Here is an 18,558-nt window from a genome sequence, read left to right as displayed (position 1 = left end):
GGTAAGGGTAGGGGTAGGGTTAGGTTAGGGTTAGGTCAAATAATGTCATATTTGCATTAAAAATGACATAACTGAGCGAATGACACTTAATGACAGATGTGTCTTGGTAGTAAAAAGTTACTTTCAAAGATAGATTTGAAGACTACAGTAAGATTTAACTTCTCCTGTTAATAAGATTTTGGTAGGCTACTTTTAGATGGATAGCCTAAATGTCCTAATTCAGATGGGCTACCTGTTTTTTTTTTTAATGGTATATCAAAAAGTGTATATTTTTTAAATGTGATTGTTGGTACATTTTACCAGTTTTTACCATACTTTCAAAACAAAAATTAAAATAGGAAAAATATGCAATATGAAAATAATTGAAGACAAAATGTGTTTTACTGCGAAAAAAACAAGATTTGGTTTTTAAAAAGCCTTTTTCCAAAAGGTACATCTGGAAAAAGGGGGGTCGTCTTATAATCAGGGTCGTCTTATATTCGGGCCAATACGGTAAGATATTTTTGATGAAATCTGAGAGCTTTCTGACCCTCCATAGACAGCAAGGGTACTACCATGATCAAGGCCCAGAAAGGTAGTAAGACCATTGTTAAAATAGTGAATTTGGCATCAGTGGTTCAACCGTAATTTTGAAGTTACCAGAATACTTTTTGTGTGCAAAGAAAACAAAAATAACAATTTTATTCAACAATTTCTTCTCTTTCATGTCAGCCTTCGATGCACGTTCATGACGGTACCACACATTTTTGGGTGAACTCTCTCTTCACATATATTGAATAGGCTGTATCTTCTTTAACAGGGGGTTCGAGGGGAGAGGGGCTCCCGAGGCCTACCAGGACCATTGGGACCAGTTGGGCCAGCAGGGGCAAAGGTGAAAACAATCCATTCATATTTACAAAAACAAAATACCACGTCAAGAAAAGACCTTTGTCTCTGTCATTGCCAGTATTCACTTAAAATCTATTGAGCTACAGTATCTTTCATTTAAAATAGGGAGAACCAGGGAATGTTGGAGTTCCAGGTGTTTCTGGGCCTCCAGGACAGGGCATACCAGGACCTAAGGTACGTTTGAGAAATGCTCAGGGTTAAAAACAAGATGTATCAAAAATAAAATAAAATAAAAATTGACCATTTCTTACGGAGTAATTTATGAAAATTAAGACACATTTCTGCTTTTTAAACCTCACTCTAAAAAATGATTCAGGGGGCCCGTTTACCACAGCTTATATAAATGCATGGTTTCAAGTAAAAAATTATAATTTAAGCATTGATGAGTTCTGTTGATCATTACAGCAACTTAATATTGTGTGTAATTTAAACTCAAATATCTGCGTTAATTGAACTAAGTTGTAGTAACTCAATAAAATTGTCTTGTTAACTTTGGAAATTGGGTATGCTTTGCATAGGACTATAGATAAGGAGAATAAATGTTCAAATTAATTATTTTATGTGTTTTTAGTGAAGGGAAAGACCTGTTAGAGTTTAATGTTGTTATGTTTGACAATTGAAAGTGTTTCGGTGATGTTGAAGTTTTTGTGGTTACCCTTGTGCTGAAGATTAGACCACATGAAGGTAATCACTATTGGCTCTGTATTAGCAATGACTACACTAATGCCAGTGACAAAAGTAGCATGCTTCTTCATTAAATATATATGCTTTTAAATAAGTTACATTTAGCAGGTGCTATGATAGCTGTGAATTTGGACTGAAAAAGATCATATAAATTGGTTTCAGGCTCACAAATCCATTAGTAACTCAAAAATATGTGTTAATGTTACACATTTTTAAGTTCTTCTAACTCAATGTAGTATGTTGTTTGAACAGAAAAAAATTGATGCAAACTGTTTCGTCTTTTTTTATTTATGTATGAGCTAACACATTATTTTTTTGGAGTGCTCTAGATTCTAGAATGTAGGCCAATTTACTTCCATTGCAACTTTTTCGAATATTCATTCATATATTTTTAATGTGGCATAAGCTTCTATATACTGTTTGGGCTAACAGTATGTGTATGTAATTGATCAGGAGATCTCAATACCATGTTCATCTTCCTGTAGGGAGATCCAGGGCCGGTTGGTCCACCAAGTCCTGCAGGAGAACCAGGGATAGGCATTGCAGGGCCGAAGGTAAGAGTGATGCCCTAGCAGAAACCTGTATTGTTGTCGTTTTTTATTCCGATGCATTTTGTCTGTCTTTAGGGTGAAATAGGGTTACGAGGACCCATTGGACCTCCAGGGCTGAGGGGAGAAGGCTATCCCGGCCTACCTGTAAATATCATTACAAAGAATATTATTCATTCAAATGTTACATTTATACAGTCTGTTTTTATTTTGACATACCAAATGGGAATATAACAGTATAATTTACACTATATACAGTACGTTTTGCTCATGTGATCTATAGGGGCCACCAGGTCTGCCAGGTCTTACAGGAGAGACTGGGCCAGAGGGAACAGGTTTACCTGGACCAAAGGTAAAGTGCTTGCTTAACACAGAACATGTAAACATTTGAATCTTTAAAAAAAAAAAAAGCATTCTATTAAAGCATTTGCTGAATCGATATATTCTGTCACAGGGGGATCGAGGCCCTCCAGGTTCCCCAGGGCCTGCTGGAGCACCAGGTCTTGGGCAAGTGGGCCCAAAGGTAGGAAATATATGTAGAATACATGTATGCATATCATAATCAACACTCTATGATTCGATAATACACTGCTGAATGTGTCATTAGATGTGTTTGCAGATATGTTTAGGTGTTCAGATTGACCTGTTTAGGTGTTTTTGTGGTCTGCAGGGCTCCATTGGTCAGACTGGTCCAGCTGGTCCTCCAGGATTACCAGGAGAGGGCATACAAGGACCAAAGGTAACAGGAATCTGAGGCTTATCAACAGGATACAGTATTCATAGAAACACATTACAGTGTGATGTACAACAGTGAAGTATTCAAACTGTTTAATTCACATGTATTTTGTTTTCATACAGGGTGATCCTGGATATCAGGGTTTACAGGGGCCAAGAGGGCTTCCTGGAGACGGTCTGCCGGGGCAGAAGGTGAGGAGAGTCATATAATCATATATCACTACTAGCATGCATTTGTATTTTGTACAGCAAGGAATCCTTCACACAGTTACATTTACTCACCCTCATGTCGTCCCATACCTGTAGGACTTTCTTTCTTCCATCAAACACAAAATGAAATGTTTGCCACTATTTTTCACAAAACTGGTGATTTATAATGCCAGACTTACAGTATATGCACTTACATGCAATTAAAAATGTTGCATCATGTCAGACTTGAAAACATGAGCAAAACTGTGAGTTTAAATCTCCTTTGATGTAACTACTCTGTTGTAGGGGGATCGTGGGTTACACGGAGCACAAGGACATAAAGGAGACAGAGGAAGCCAGGGAGGACCAGGATCTACTGGACCACCGGTGAGAAGAACTGAGAAGGAAAATCTGATCATCAATCATTCACGCGAGACTTGCTTTTTAATCTTTAAACATTATGATAGCTGATAATTCCAAGCATTGCTTAAGACACATATCTGCATTATTTAACTACATTTTACACACCTGAACATTGTGTTATATAATCACAGGGTAATACAGGAACAAAGGGAGAACCTGGTCTCACGGTACGTACACAGATGTCAATAAAGAATTAATTTGTTCTAGTGCAAATAAAAATAAAAATAAAAGTATTATGCTGTTGTTGCATGACCTCGTGCCAGTTGTAAAAAAAATTGCATTATCATCCCATTTTGGTGTAAAAATGATTTGACTTTTGGGAGTTTGGTCAAATAATGTAAGTGGAAGGTAAAGTCCAGTGCATTGCATTATGGGATATAGTATTCCACACAGTGCTTACTGCTCTTTTTGGTCATCTGCAAATTGGTGTATGATTTACTTGTAATTATTTGTGAAATTTACTAGTAATTTCGATTTCTGAATTATTTCAATGCATTGAATTAAATGGGATTTTTGTTGTTGTTGTTAAATAAAAAGACTGAAAATAGTATTTTCTTGTTAAAACATATTCCAATAATCTTAGTTTTATTTACAACTACAAAAACAAAAACAAAACATTCTTTACAGTGTGTTTTTAACGCATACAAAACATTTGGATATTGTACATATGCTATACAATTATATATATATATATATATATATATATATATTATATAAAAAATAATGTAATAAAATAATGGCATATATATATATATATATATATATATATTGAAGTGAAGTAAAGCTGAAATAATACAAAATACTTTGTATTGTAAAGTAAAAGACGAAATAAAAAAACAAAAATAAGAAATGTTGCTCAAACAAGTTTAAGTACTAAAATTAGTAAAGTAATAGTAGATTAAAGCTTATTAAGCAAATAACAAAATTACTCAAACTTAAATTAAAATCAAAATGAAAACTGAAAATATAAAAATTAAAAGCTAATTCTATAAATGAACATAATCATAGTACAGTAAATAAATAATACTACAATAACACTACTACTAGCTAGTGTGAAACAGAAATGGAGCGCTTCAATAACGAGATTTTTATGTATTTTGCAGAGAGAGGAAATAATCAGCTTAATCCGATCTATTTGTGGTAAGTATTCAAATCGCAGATATTTTTTGCTGAATTTGATTGCTTTGTAGTGAATCACACCAAAACTGATTTGGCTGGAATGATTTATTATCATTTGTCAGGCTGTGGCCGGATTTGCAGAGTGCGGCCTCTGGAGCTGGTGTTTGTGATTGACAGCTCTGAGAGCGTCGGCCCAGAAAACTTTGAGGTCATTAAAGACTTTGTGAACACCTTGATCGACCGCGTGTCAGTCAGTCCAGAGGTCACGCGTGTCGGCGTGGTTCTCTACAGCCACATTAACCTGGTGATCACAAGCATACAAGAGCGCTTAAGTCGTGATGAAGTGAAAGCAGCCGTGCGCAGGATGCCCTACATTGGGGAGGGCACTTACACAGGAAGTGGCATCAGAAAGGCCAATGAGATCTTCCGCTTTGCTCGGCGCGGTGTGAGGAAAGTGGCTGTGGTTATTACGGACGGCCAGACGGATCACCGGGACACGGTGAAGCTGGAGGATGCGGTCAGAGAGGCCCATTCAGCCAATATCACCATGTTGGCTATAGGGGTGGTGAATCAAAGCGACCCCATCTATGATGATTTTAAGCAGGAGCTGAAGTCAATAGCGTCGCCACCCACTGAAGAGCACGTGTTTTCCATAGAGGACTTCAGAATGCTTCCTGGTATGTTTGCTGATTTGCAAAAAAAGGCCTAATATATATATTATTAGCTTTAATGCACTTATCAAATAGCAGTCAAATGTCAAAAGTTTTCATGACAAAAAGAAGTGGAAAAGTGGAAATCAAGATAAGGCATAGGCATAAAATAAAGTCTCAGACTCATTCAAAATTTGTGAATGACTCAGTGAAAATTTGGAGGAAAATACAGTAGGAATCATGCCTTTGTGGCAGTATTTCTGGTGATTAAAGGAAAATGAAAATTTACCCTTGGGCCATCCACGTGGATGTAGTTTCTTTATCAGAACAGATTTAGAGAAAAGTAGCATTCCATCACTTGCTCAGCAATGGATCCTCTGCAGTGAATGGGTGCCGTCAGAATGAGAGTCCAAACAGCTGATAAAAACACCACAGTAATCCACACTACTCCAGTCCATCAGTTAACATCTTGTGAAGCAAAAAAAGGCTGCATGTTTGTGAGAAACAAATCCACAGATGTTTTTAACTTCAACCACTGCTTCTGGCTAAAATACCAGTCCTCTATCCATAATATTGCTTTCTCCAGTGAAAAAGGTGTCTCGTCTGAATCAGGAGAGAAATCTGCACACATCAAGCACGGTTTACAAGTGAAAACAGTCTAAAACATCTCTAAACACATGTGTGTGAATTTTGATGTGAGAGGACAACGGGGGATTGACTTTTTCATTGTGTGAAGCGTTATTATGGATTATGACTGGTATGAAGCAACAGTTTAAAGTTAAATGGCTTAATGATTTATTTAATTTATTTTTTTACCAACATACAGCAAACCCATGACTTTGACCTGCCTAAGCTACAGGATCACATTAATTAAATGCATGTTTTTTGTCTCTGTGGTCTAGAAGTGGAAAGTAAACTGCTTCAAGAGATCTGTGAGAACACTGATGGATCGATATTCAGCACTACCTCCAAGGTAAGCTCACACACTCTTCAGTCAACAAGACTGCATTGGTTATATTTTTTGGGCATTTTAATAAAATAGAATTTCAATTTTATTAATTAAGAAATAGTATTTTTTTTTATTCTAGAAAATTCTAGAATTTTAGAATAGAAATAGAATTTTATTAAAATAAAAGCATTTCAATAAAAAATAGACGTTCTGCAGTGACATTAATTTCATATAAATATTTGTATTATTATCATTTAAAAATAATACTTTTTCTAATTAGTATTACACATGCAGTTTTTATATTTTATTATTAGTTTTATATTAATTGAGACTGACAGTTGCTTCAGTTTTAAAAACATGATGTACCTAAAAGCCATATTTGATCTAAAAGCATATTAATAAAACAATGTTTTGGACATATTAATAAAATAGAATTTAAATGTGTTTCTCCCCCCCTCAAATTCTAGAAAATTCTATTTTAGAAGTTTAGAATAGAAATAGAATTTTAATCAAATATAAGCATTTAAATAAAAATAGAAGTTCTGCAGTGACATTCATTTAATATAAATATTTGTATTATTATCATTTAAAAATAATACTTTTTCTAATTAGTATTACACATGCAGTTTTTATATTAGGTTTTTATATTTTATTATTATTTTTATATTAATTGAGACTGACACTTGCTTCAGTTTTAAAAACATGATGTACCTAAGAGCCATATTAATAAAACGATGTTTTGGACATATTAATAAAATATAAATTTTTTTTGGGGTCAAATTCTAGAAAATTCCATTTTAGACGTTTAGAATAGAAATAGAATTTTAATAAAATAAAAGCATTTTAATAAAAATAGAAGTTCTGCAGTGACATTCATTTAATATAAGTCTATTTGTTATTATTTAAAAGTAATACTTTTTCTAATTATTATTACACTTGCAGTTTTTATATAACATTTTTATATTTTATTATTAGTTTTGAGACTGACACTTGCTTCAGGTTTGAAAAACATGATGTATCTAAAATCCATATTTGATCTAAAAGCCACATGCTGTTTGCTGTGAAAAAATGCTAGTACTTATTTAATTGAAATTACATAATATATGCTCTGCAGTGTGGCATTTTTATTGTACATTTATTATTATTTATTTATTATAAAGTTAAGCACCATTTTTCTAATAATTATTATGCATGCTGTTTTTATGACTTCATATCTTATTTTGTATTTAAAAAAAAATGTCAAGCTGCAGGACTGTTTTGGTGTACAAAAAAAAACAACTTAAAAACTTTAGCGGATTTATCGCATCCAAAATAAAAAAACTGACCCACCGCTGCTCATACAGGATGATTTTACTGCAGGTAAATGCTGCTCGAAAGTGGTACGATACAAATAATACCTGCAATTCTGACTTCCTGTAAATAACATTTTCTCTCTCTCGTGTCAGACGAGGGATGCCTTCAGCCTCTGGATCCCGGTCCGTGTCGAGAGTATGTTGTTAAATGGTATTTTGATCCAAAAGCCAATTCATGTGCTCAGTTCTGGTTTGGAGGTTGCCAAGGCAACAAAAACAAGTTTGACACTCAACAGGCCTGCAGAAAATCCTGTGTGAAAATGTAAGTCTTATCATTAGAGCACTGAAGAGACATAAAGCTAAAAGGGCTCTTTATTATTGAAATATACATACGCTTTTAATATTCAACATTTTAAATAATAAACATTTTTACTGTGAACATTTTAAAAAACTACACTTGAACAATCTACAAATGCATTATTTGCATATATAGTGGCCACAAGAAGTATTTACACAAGGTTAAGTCACAATTAAAAATGCCTAAATTTCATTGCATTATATAGAAAATATCAAGTGTTTTTATTTGAAAGAAATGTATGAATAATTCTTGATAAGAAAGAGAAAATGCACTGATATTCAGACATTATTTTGAGCAAAAATACTATTTCTTGATGTGGGAAATGAACAATATTCCAACAGAAAAACAGTCTGTAATCTTTTACCATCAAATGTTCTCATATAAACTAGTTTTTGGTCACATGAAACATCTTTGTAGGTTTTTTTTTTATATTTGTGACCCTGGAGCACAAAAGCAGTCTTAAGTCGCACGGGTATATTGGTAGCAATAGCCAAAAATACATTGTATGGGTCAAAATTATAGATTTTTCTTTTATGCCAAAAATCATTAGGATATTAAGTAAAGATCATGTTCCATGAAGATATTTTGTAAATTTCCTACTGTAAATATATTTAAACTTCATTTGTGATTAGTAATATGCATTGCTAAGAACTTAATTCGGACAACTTTAAAGGTGATTTTCTCAATATTTTGATTTTTTTGCACCCTCAGATTCCAGATTTTGACACTTTTTGACACTAGAAACTTCCAAAAAATTTACACTTAAGACTGGTTTTGTGGTCCAGGGTCACATTTGTCTGTTGTATTTGTATTGTGGTTTTAACTGTGTTTAAGCTCACTGGTGCTGTTTTGTTCATGATTAGCGTTGAATCGGTACTTGTATCCGAATGTTCGCAGGTGATGTGTGAAATACTCCAGCATGTACATGTCTGCAGGCCGCATGTAATGAAACCAGATCACAAAATCTGCACAGCAGTCAGGACCCTGGAGAAAGAGAAAAATCATTCAAAACAGATACATCATTATGTTTTGAGTAATTGCAGACGATGCAAATGTGTCATTATGCACAAGTCAAACTATAATGTACACAATTCCTATATACATATATGACTCTTATTTTTAATATTTACAATTATTTAAATTTTTATATTCGAGCATGAAAATACTGCTCTATTATGCTGCTGAGCGAAGAAACATTTTTACTTTAAAAAAAAAAAAAAGCAGAAAAACATTTGTTTTTAATTGTCACTGTAAAATGTAGTTCTGACTAACTGAAATTATAGTTAAACTAATCAAATATATATTTACATTTAAAAATCTGTCATTTTAATGTAAGTGTTTATGCTGTATCAAAAAACCAAAAGGACTTATGTTAAACACTTAAATTTCAACATGAAACAATGTATGCAAACTATTTTCTGCAAAATGATGCATTTCTGAGTGAAACAGTATATTCAACAAGAATAAAATGTAGGGTGGGATTTTATCAAACTGGATAAAACAGTTTTCTGATGTAAGTATCTGTATGTTTGGGTAGATTGAAACTGAATTTTACATTAAATATTCAACATATTGGTAAAACATATCGGACTTGATTCTGATCAGTGTTATTTCAATATCAATGAGATATGTTCATATTTTGAATTAGTTTTTATTTGTGCATTTTCTGTTTTCATTTTAATAATGTTGTTTGTTTTTGTCATTTTTAGTATTTATATATATATATATTCAGTTAAACTAAATATATTTCAAGTTAAACGAAATAAAAATAAGAAATATTCCATTTGTCAACCATCTGAATTTTTTTTTTATTGCAGTTCATGTTTATTTTATGAATGTAGTTTTAGTTAATATAATAACTGTATATTATATAATATCTACCGGTTACTAACGGTTTTAATCACAATATTGCATAATTACATTTATTTAAATAGAAACGGGGGATAATATTTTGCAATTTCACACAGCCTAAATAATAATAATGCTAATAAAAATAATACTTATAATAATATCTTTTTTTTTTCAAGTTTAACTCAAAATGCACGTATATCACGTAAATCTCCAGTTCATTCCTGTTCAAGTGAACTTCATGTAAATCTCTAGTTCATTCCTATTGAATGTCTTAGCAACAGTAACCAAGGGCAGAGCTTAGGGTTAACTGACCCACACATATTTTCAATGAGAAACTGGCACTCACACGTCTGGGTTTGTAGAAACTGTAGCCCCAGACCTGTTTTCCATTCTCCGGGGGAATGAGGTGATTTTCCGGTCTAAAGGGATTAAATGTTTCCCGTTGATTCGGATCTCTTGAATCCCCGGCCTTCACTCCCATGGTCTCCATGCACCTGCCCAAGGCCATGTCCTTCACAGAGCTGAAATGCTCGCAGCGTCCCGTACTGAAGCCTTGCACAAATCTCCTGAGGGCCTCTGGGCTCAGAACGTATCCGGCTCCTCCGCTCATGTAACCCTGACGAACGAACGGCCGGAACCTGTGGCCAAAATAAACGGGCTTCTCTGTGTCGTGCTGGGAGAGCAGGTACCTCAGGTTTTCCACCACAACAAACGTGTCGTTGTCGGCTTTGAGGAACCAGTCGGCGTGCTGGAGGTGGTGGGCATGGATGTACTGAAAGGCACGGATGGTCTTCCAGTACTGCTGCGATCGGCCCTCATAACGTTCAGCCCCACGGTGGGGAAGTCAGAGCTCAGTGAGCTCATGTACAGAACCTGGTGTGTTTAGCCCAGGTGGCACCAACATGCTGGAGCTTTTTCAAAAGATTTTCAGGCCTCATCATGATCCAACACAGGAAAACAGGGACTGCGCCAGCTCATCTAGGACATTAAAGCAAAACATGCACTAGCAGTCAAAAGTTTGGGCTTTCACTTTGTTGAACGTACTCTACCATTCAAAATGTTTGAGGTCAGGCAGATTTTTCTTTCTTTTTTAAAGAAAATGAATACTTTTATTCAGCAAAAATGCATTCAATTCATCCAAAGCCACAGGAAAGACTTGTTACATAAGATATCTATTTCAAATCAATTGTTTTAAACTTTGTTTTTCAAAGAATTACGAAAAATATATATTTCATTCCACATAAATATTAAGCAGCACAACAGTTTTCAGCACTGATAATTATAATTTTTTTTTTTTTTGCAAATCGTCATATTAGAATGATTTTTGAAGAACCATGTGACACTGAAGACTGGAGTAATGCATCACATTGTTGCATCACAAATCAATTTAATTTTAATAGATATTTAAATAGAAAACAGTGTAATAATCTTTTATAATATTACTGTTTTTACTGTATTTTGATGAAATAAACAGCGTGAACAGGTTTTCTTTCAAAAACATTAAAACATTTTACTGACTCCAAACTTTTGAACAGTACTGTATGTTGTTTTTTTTAAAATTATTTTATATGACCCTGGAGCACAAAACCAGTCTTAAGTCGCTGGGGTATATTTGTAGTAATAGACAACAATACACTGTATGGGTAAAAATGACCAATTTTTCTTTTATGCCAAAAATCATTCGGATATTACGTAAAGATCATGTTCCATGAAGATATTTTGTAAATTTCCTACCGTAAATATATCAAAATGTAATTTTGATTAGTAATATGCATTGCTAAAAACTTCATTTGGACAACTTTAAAGGCGATTTTCTCAATATTTTGATTTTTTTGCACCCTCAGATTCCAGATTTTCAAATAGTTGTATCTCGGCCAAATATTGTCCTATCCTAACAAACCATACATCAATGGAAAGCTTATTTATTCAGCTTTGATGACTGGTTTTGTGGTCCAGGGTCACATATTAAAAATTTAAACCATGCACAGAAATTATTTTCTTTACAAAATTGAAAACTGAATTCTATTTTTTTATTGTTTTTAAATCTATCAGCACATAGGAAAAATAATTGTAATAATAAAAATTTAAGATTGGTTGTCCAAACTTTTGACTGATATTGTAAATACTAAGCAAATATGACAATTAAAAGAGATAAGTAATAAAGAACATACCATTGTTATTCCATGCATGTCTCTTGGCTTGAGTGTAAAGGTAATGTGGATATGCTAGTAGGCCAAATCTAACACTCATGAGTTGCTGAACAAAGACAAATCCAAGGAATATCCCACAAAATAGAAATATGTGCAGAGACACCTGAAAAAAAAAAGGATAATATTTGCAATATAACCACAAATAACTGAAAAAAACAAAAAACAAATATATTAATCTGTTACAGAAAAATATGACTTACTATATGGGTGCAGTTCAGGTCACATTTTTGTTTATGTTTCAGCAATTAAAATTACGTCTTAAATTTTGAATCAAAGAAAGCGACTGCTCTCTGCTCACCTTTTTTATTGGAAGTCGCCACATACAACTTTTATTTGCTGTAACTGACATCACAGGCCTCAACTGTCTTGATAGCGGTTCCATGAACCTTATCCTTCATGCATGAGTTATTCAATTCAAAAAGCTCTATTTACTTCAAAACAAGAATATGATCATTCCCAATGTTTTTGTTTCTCAAATTTTACAGAATCCAAATTTGGACAAAAACAAGAATTTTCTGTTCTGTTCTATTGTGTGCAGCCATCATAGAAAGTGCATTTCACTTACAGAACACAGTACCTGTTATAATGCTTGGTTTTATAGAAGATCACCTAAAATTGGACAAGAAGTCAAGTGTGGAAACTACTGAGGCTGGGCAAGAATGATCTCTGTGTGACTCAGGTAATGTGTCACAAAGGGTCGGTCCTCAAAATCAGGGCTCCTTGAAAGTGAAAAGCACTCAAGAATGAAGATCAAGATTTGCTGGTCCTCCTTTCATTTGAAGTTAAGAAGCTACAGGAGATTTGTGTAATTACACATAATTGTCACACAGAAGAAAAAAAAAAACTTCAGAGTAGCAAGACTTTAGAAGAATGACTGATGACAGTTTTTACTAAAGAGCACTATGTGAAACAACGTTCCTAAATCTAGTAAGCTACCTACATAGACAGCTGCCTTCTAAGCCATCATCATAACTCAAATGGATTTAGATTTCAAGATACTTCTCAGTATTTTTACTGAGATCTTTGGATGGCATTATGGGATTTCTTTCTTCACAAATGAGAGCGAAAAGAAAGTACAGTATCTTAGAAAACATCATAATTCCTACCTTTTGGACCAGACTTTGCATTGAGAGCACCTGTGATGCCTTAAAATGCTGCCTAAATATGCAGCTTACTAGGTTTGAGTCAGTAATTTAGTACACACAGCTAGTAATGCAAATAAATGATTTAAGTGAGACTGATGTGTATCTCTCAAGACACCATTTATTTGAAAAAGATCTGTCAATTTACTGTATGTGTGATTATGTGACTGTCTAATCTCAGGTGTCAACTGCTTTAAAAATTATGATAAATTTAATCATGTCAGAAAGCATTTATAAACGAAAATACCTTTCAAAAATAAGCAGCATTAGGGAATACTAAAATGAAAATAAAATCAACAAATGATTCTGAATGTAGGAAAATGCTGCCAAAAAAGTGAGAATTAAATTCTGCTGAATTTTCTGTCTGTGAAATCATTTATAAAACACTAGAAAGGAGTACATAATAATGTACCCCGGATTAGTCTTTGGATCTGGATTGCGTTCTTCAAAGAGTCCAAAGTAAAGGACAGAATTGGTTCCACTCAGGTCCAGCTGTGAGGGGAACAAAATGTTTTTAAATCATTAACACATCATGCAGCTAAATATAAACTATTTTAAAGGTGCATCAAAAAATGACATGCTTCTGGCTATGTTTCCTCAAAACCTTTCAGTAAACAGTGCTTAAAAGAAGCATTTTTTTTCTTAGCGTGAAGAATATTTAAGTAATCTGAAGAACCTGTTTCCACTATAAAGAACATTTTGTGCGATGGAAAGGATCCATGGATGTTAAACGCTCTTCATGAGTCATCAATGCCAATAAAGAAGCATTATTTTTAAGAGTGTATGTCAGAATAAAATATTGCTGTACTACTAACTGATTGCTGCACAGGACATGCAGTGTATGTAGTATGCAACATTGTTCTCCCACGACCTTATCGTTCTGTTTTTGCTGTACCTGGGAAGTGATGTCGGTCCTCCATGGATCCACCTGGAGCCCGTCGCACCAGCCTCCGCGGCCATACAACCAGGTCCCGTGTTCATTGGGCACAGCTCCTTCAGATACCCACATGGCACAGCCCAGAGGTGATCCTGCATGGACATGCACATCTGTTTTACTCACTGGCACAGTGTGAACACATTTCTTTGATGTCATAAGATGTTATCTAGTTCACCCATCCTGTCACCCTGGTGCTACTAACCAGCTGACACAAATATGAGGGTGTTAATGTCATAAAATGGTATCAAGTCCACTAATTCTGCCACCCTGGTGCTACTAACCAGCTGACTCAAACACGAGGGTGTTATTGACGGATCTGTTGATCAGGAAATGATGTGATGTCACACAAAATTCACCACAGAAGTTCTCGTCAGACCCGTGAGCCGTGATAACAGCATATAACTCCACCTGCCACACAAAAATACATATTCAATTCATGGAAGGTTTTAATTCTCCAGAAATATGACATGCAAAAATAAATAAAATTAATAATAAGAATGAATGAATGAAGCATTATACTAAAATAATATTTAAAAAATAATTTTTTATAATTTTTGTATTATTATTGGTATTATCAGTATTATTACTAGTACTATTCCAGCACACATGTAAAAACACACATTCAATTTATGGAAAGTTTTTACTTATACATAAATGTTATATGCAAAATAAATAATGAATAAATTAAAATAAATAAATTGATTGATTGATTGTTTTATTATAAAAATCATATTAATACGATTTTAAAAGATTTTAAAAAACACATTCAATCCATGGAAAGTTTTTACTTATCCAGAAATGTTATATGCAATTAAATAGATTAATTAATTACAAAATAAATACATTGTATTAAAATAAAATATTAAAAAAGATTTTATTATAATTTTTGCATTACTATTGTTATTAATAGTATTATTTATAGTACTATTCCAGCACATATGTAAAAACACATATTCAATTCATGGAAAGTTTTTTACTTATAGATATTTATTTGATATATTTAAAATGATATTTAATTACAAATTATGAATTTTTAAAATAAACAAAATATTAAAATATATTTATTATATTATTTGGTCACCAATGCTGATATATTGTCTGATATTTGGCAGTTTTTAATGAAATATTATGTTTTTCTGTTTGGCCAATGTGTCGGAAGCAGGATTTTTATTTTGACTGGGAGTCTGACTTTTAGATTATTTAAATGCTATTATTATTATTACTATCTGACCAATAATAACAGGTGTGGATTTATCACCTTCTTTGTTGAAGCTGGAAGACTGAACTTGATCTCTTGGTATCTGCTGTTATAGTCCTTGTCAAACGTCCCCCCAGGGAAGAGTGACATTACCTTGAAAGGGTACAGTCTGTCTGAGTAATTACCTGCGAAAACAATGTCAGATGATGTCAACATCCATAACAGACATCCTCATCCCGCTGCAATCTGTTTGACTTGGTTTATTACTACAGTAACTGGAGTTGCACTGATGCATTTTGGGAAACAGCCAAGCCCCTAAATGCACTTCCAAGAAAAGCATATTTATGGTGTTCTGCAAGTGCACTAAAATAGAGCAAGTGATTATATAGATTTATGACTCATTGTGAATTTTATTGTAAAACTGAGGCTGACTACAAACTATAAGTGTGTCAGTAACCGACTTGAAGTTCTCTGTAAATTACATGAAGTGGAGTAATATCAACCCATTTTGATAATGAAGAACCTTCTGTAGTGTTAACTACGTAGATGGTATTCCATTTCTCTTTTCCAAAACTGGAGACACCTCATTTTGTTCCTTTGGGTATGACTCGATAGAACACGTGTGGGTGAGCAATAGCATTCACAGCTGCACGCAGTAAATCAGTCACTGATATGTTCTTTCCACGAAAATATTGGTGTTTATGCAAAAACAAATGTTCTTTTTGCAGGTGGCCCCAAAAGTTGCACACTTTATAACCACAACTAAACGTATTTGACATGAAAGATCTTTTGCACAATATTTACAAGCTTTTTGAAACACTCAGTATTGCATATACAGTACAGTGTAATCAATGCCTAAAATGCCTGATAGTCACAATAGATAACAAAATATCAAAGCACAAAATACAGTACAAACAGTAATACTGTGAAATAGGGATGCTCCGATCAGGATTTTTGCAGCCGATACTGAGTACCGATTTCTTGTCATGGTGATCGGCCGATACCGATGCCGATTCTGATGCTTCAAGCTAAAGTTATTAAGGTGATGAGTAGACTGAAGTTGGGCTCAGGTGGTAGTGCTGTGGGATGTGTTTCCCATACATTTATCAACGCAGTTAAAGTTAAGGTGATGAGTAGACTGAAGTTGGGCTCAGGTGGTAGTGCTGTGGGATGTGTTTCCCATACATTTATCTATTTGTGGCGCTCACCACAATATCAAAACTGACCGATTTTCCAAAAGGCTTTGTTGAATAAACATGAGCACGTACTGCACGTTTAAAAATCAAAACGAGGCGCGGGTGTTTTTATATCACTGTATTTCTGAAGGAAGACTATCTTTAGAAAATTTTCGATTTTCATTTCATCTTTCGTGTTATATGCCTGATAAAGCAGCGTTTGTGAGCTCAGCGCTGCTTTGTGTACAGCTGTTACCGGGGAACCCTCTGTTTCTCCTGCTTTTAAAATGCATTCTGATTATTTGCAGGTGGATAAAATAAATCATAAATGATGCAAATATTAACGACATTTTTTTCACGAGGCAGACGATTTCGCGCAATTTTCTATTTTGATTAATAGAAAGTTGCAAAATACAGTAGAAACAGAAATCTTTTGTAACATTAGAATGTCTCTACTGTCACTTTAGATCATTTAATGTGTCCTTGCTATAGAAAAGTGTTAATTTCTTAAGAAATAAATCAAATGAGTTCTGACCTGTCTGGTTGCTGTAACTAAAGCGTAGATTGAGAGACGTCATCCATGGCATGGCCCATGGCACAGTCTTCATGGTGAAGACACATTTCTTGTCATTTAGCAGGGGAATCAAAGGAGAAACATCCGTCAGCCAATGACCTGTGCCTCTGTAAAGAAAGTCACAAACAGTTTCTACCATCAGCAACAAACTGAAACATACTGTCTAAAGGCCAGTGCTCCTCAAGAACGATTACTATAAAGATAACAATAAGGACAACTATATTAGTGTCCTCACCAATAACGTTATATATATTATAAGTGCAAACTGCAGGTTTGTCATCTGCCCCCTTAAATGCTCAAGCTCTTTGAAGCAGGTGGATTCTGATTGGCTGTCAATGTTTTTATCATTCCTCAGCTGGAAAAATGGTTCTGAAAGTCATTCCAATGATATTGTTCCTCTGTGCCAGTATCATTATAGTTGTGGTGTGGACTCTGCTATTCTTTTAAATATAGAATGACATTTAAAACTAAATCTCTATCATTATTTTTCACAGGGGGTGAGTAAAACGCAGCCTAATTTTCATTTTTGGGTGAACTAACCCTTTAAGGCTAATTTCTAATGTCCACAATGACGATGTTGGAAAAACAGCAACAATTCAGTTAAACCGAATGATCATGTACCTGCGGAAGGCTGTTATCCAGCGCCCGAGCTCCAGGTTGCAGTATGGGCTGGTGCGATCGCAGCATACGTACAGCTGTACGGTGTGATCCCAGTGAGCACATGTCTCGTCCCTGCGGCCGGGACAGGACAGGGAGGCGTCCAATTCCAGAATATCATAATCCATGAAATCTATATACAAAAAAAAAATGTCTAGCTTTGAATGATAGGCCTGTCACGTCATGGTGGATGTTACTAATGTGAAGCTCAAACCTCCAGGCAGATCCACCACTGCTTGAGCTCCCGTCTCTCCCTGCATCAGATGACGATCAAACACAGGCACTATAACGGCAGGCTGACTCAGCTGCTCCTGCAGAGCCTCATTGAATGTGAACCTACAGAATTAAATAAATGTGAACTGGACATAAGAAAAAAGGTGAATTATGATATCATAAGTTAGTGATAGTAATGGCCAGGCCAATAATTAATATTTTGCAATTTTAAGATTTTAAGATCAGCATTTCGCACATACAGTATTAGCACAATAGCTGTCAGCACCCAGTTCTCCAGATATCCCTATGGCATTGGCCATCAGTCAATCACTACATTCAACATTCATTACTACTTTTCACTCGATTCAAATTGTGACAACTAGCCCCGGTTTCCAGTACATGCACTAAACATGAAGACAAATTGTTTTGAGTGGATTGAACACACAAATGTTTTAAACATGATAAGTATTAGCTGTTAAGTGGATGAAATATTCACCAATCAGATATCAGTTTTTGGTTACACTTTATTTTAAGGTGTCCTTGTTACCGTGTAATTACACATTTAAAGGGGTCATATGATGCGATTTCAATTTTTCCTTTCTCTTTGGAGTGTTACAAGCTCTTGGTGCATAAAGAAGATCTGTAAAGTTGCAAAGACTAAAGTCTCAAATCCAAAGAGATATTCTTTATAAAAGTTAAGCGTCAACCACGCCTACCTAAAATGCCTCGTTCTAACACGCCCCCACATATCTACATCACGATGTGG

The 18,558-nt window shown here is 34.4% G+C and overlaps 2 protein-coding genes, 1 long non-coding RNA gene and 1 pseudogene across 4 annotated transcripts in view; 2 read left to right on the top strand and 2 right to left on the bottom strand.

The window, feature by feature from the left end:
• Positions 1 to 7,166, top strand: part of col28a1b (collagen, type XXVIII, alpha 1b) — a 22,462-nt gene extending 15,296 nt beyond the window's left edge. Inside the window, exons 21-34 of the mRNA XM_016574199.1 lie at positions 800 to 871; positions 994 to 1,062; positions 2,058 to 2,126; positions 2,199 to 2,267; positions 2,404 to 2,472; positions 2,575 to 2,643; positions 2,791 to 2,859; positions 2,979 to 3,047; positions 3,351 to 3,431; positions 3,599 to 3,634; positions 4,571 to 4,607; positions 4,709 to 5,263; positions 6,139 to 6,209; positions 7,161 to 7,166. Coding sequence (XP_016429685.1) covers positions 800 to 871; positions 994 to 1,062; positions 2,058 to 2,126; positions 2,199 to 2,267; positions 2,404 to 2,472; positions 2,575 to 2,643; positions 2,791 to 2,859; positions 2,979 to 3,047; positions 3,351 to 3,431; positions 3,599 to 3,634; positions 4,571 to 4,607; positions 4,709 to 5,263; positions 6,139 to 6,209; positions 7,161 to 7,166 — 1,341 coding nt within the window. The remainder of the gene's footprint in view (positions 1 to 799; positions 872 to 993; positions 1,063 to 2,057; positions 2,127 to 2,198; positions 2,268 to 2,403; positions 2,473 to 2,574; positions 2,644 to 2,790; positions 2,860 to 2,978; positions 3,048 to 3,350; positions 3,432 to 3,598; positions 3,635 to 4,570; positions 4,608 to 4,708; positions 5,264 to 6,138; positions 6,210 to 7,160) is intronic.
• A 338-nt stretch (positions 7,167 to 7,504) lies between these two features.
• LOC107756896 (uncharacterized) lies at positions 7,505 to 8,002 on the top strand. The gene is made up of 2 exons (XR_001641874.1): positions 7,505 to 7,544; positions 7,631 to 8,002. It is a non-coding gene; the product is annotated as an uncharacterized LOC107756896 (long non-coding RNA).
• A 652-nt stretch (positions 8,003 to 8,654) lies between these two features.
• On the bottom strand, positions 8,655 to 11,997 carry LOC107756880 (glycoprotein-N-acetylgalactosamine 3-beta-galactosyltransferase 1-like; annotated as a pseudogene).
• Positions 11,998 to 12,109: 112 nt separating this feature from the next.
• Positions 12,110 to 18,558, bottom strand: part of LOC107756895 (uncharacterized) — an 11,596-nt gene continuing 5,147 nt past the window's right edge. The window contains exons 6-12 of one of the 2 annotated variants that reach the window (XM_016574218.1): positions 17,794 to 17,915; positions 17,544 to 17,712; positions 16,884 to 17,029; positions 15,234 to 15,358; positions 14,257 to 14,383; positions 13,934 to 14,067; positions 12,110 to 13,530 (exon numbers count right to left, since the gene is read on the bottom strand). In XM_016574218.1, the coding sequence (XP_016429704.1) occupies positions 13,411 to 13,530; positions 13,934 to 14,067; positions 14,257 to 14,383; positions 15,234 to 15,358; positions 16,884 to 17,029; positions 17,544 to 17,712; positions 17,794 to 17,915 (943 nt within the window). In that variant the 3' untranslated portion in view covers positions 12,110 to 13,410. The remainder of the gene's footprint in view (positions 13,531 to 13,933; positions 14,068 to 14,256; positions 14,384 to 15,233; positions 15,359 to 16,883; positions 17,030 to 17,543; positions 17,713 to 17,793; positions 17,916 to 18,558) is intronic. The other variant, XM_016574219.1, reaches the window with a different exon arrangement.

Source organism: Sinocyclocheilus rhinocerous, unplaced genomic scaffold (assembly GCF_001515625.1).
Source record: "Sinocyclocheilus rhinocerous isolate Xijiao unplaced genomic scaffold, SAMN03320098_v1.1 scaffold1735, whole genome shotgun sequence".
Classification (NCBI taxonomy): Eukaryota; Metazoa; Chordata; class Actinopteri; order Cypriniformes; family Cyprinidae; genus Sinocyclocheilus; species Sinocyclocheilus rhinocerous.
The sequence above is the reverse complement of the archived record's forward strand: the minus strand, read 5'-3'. Positions and strand labels throughout refer to the sequence as shown.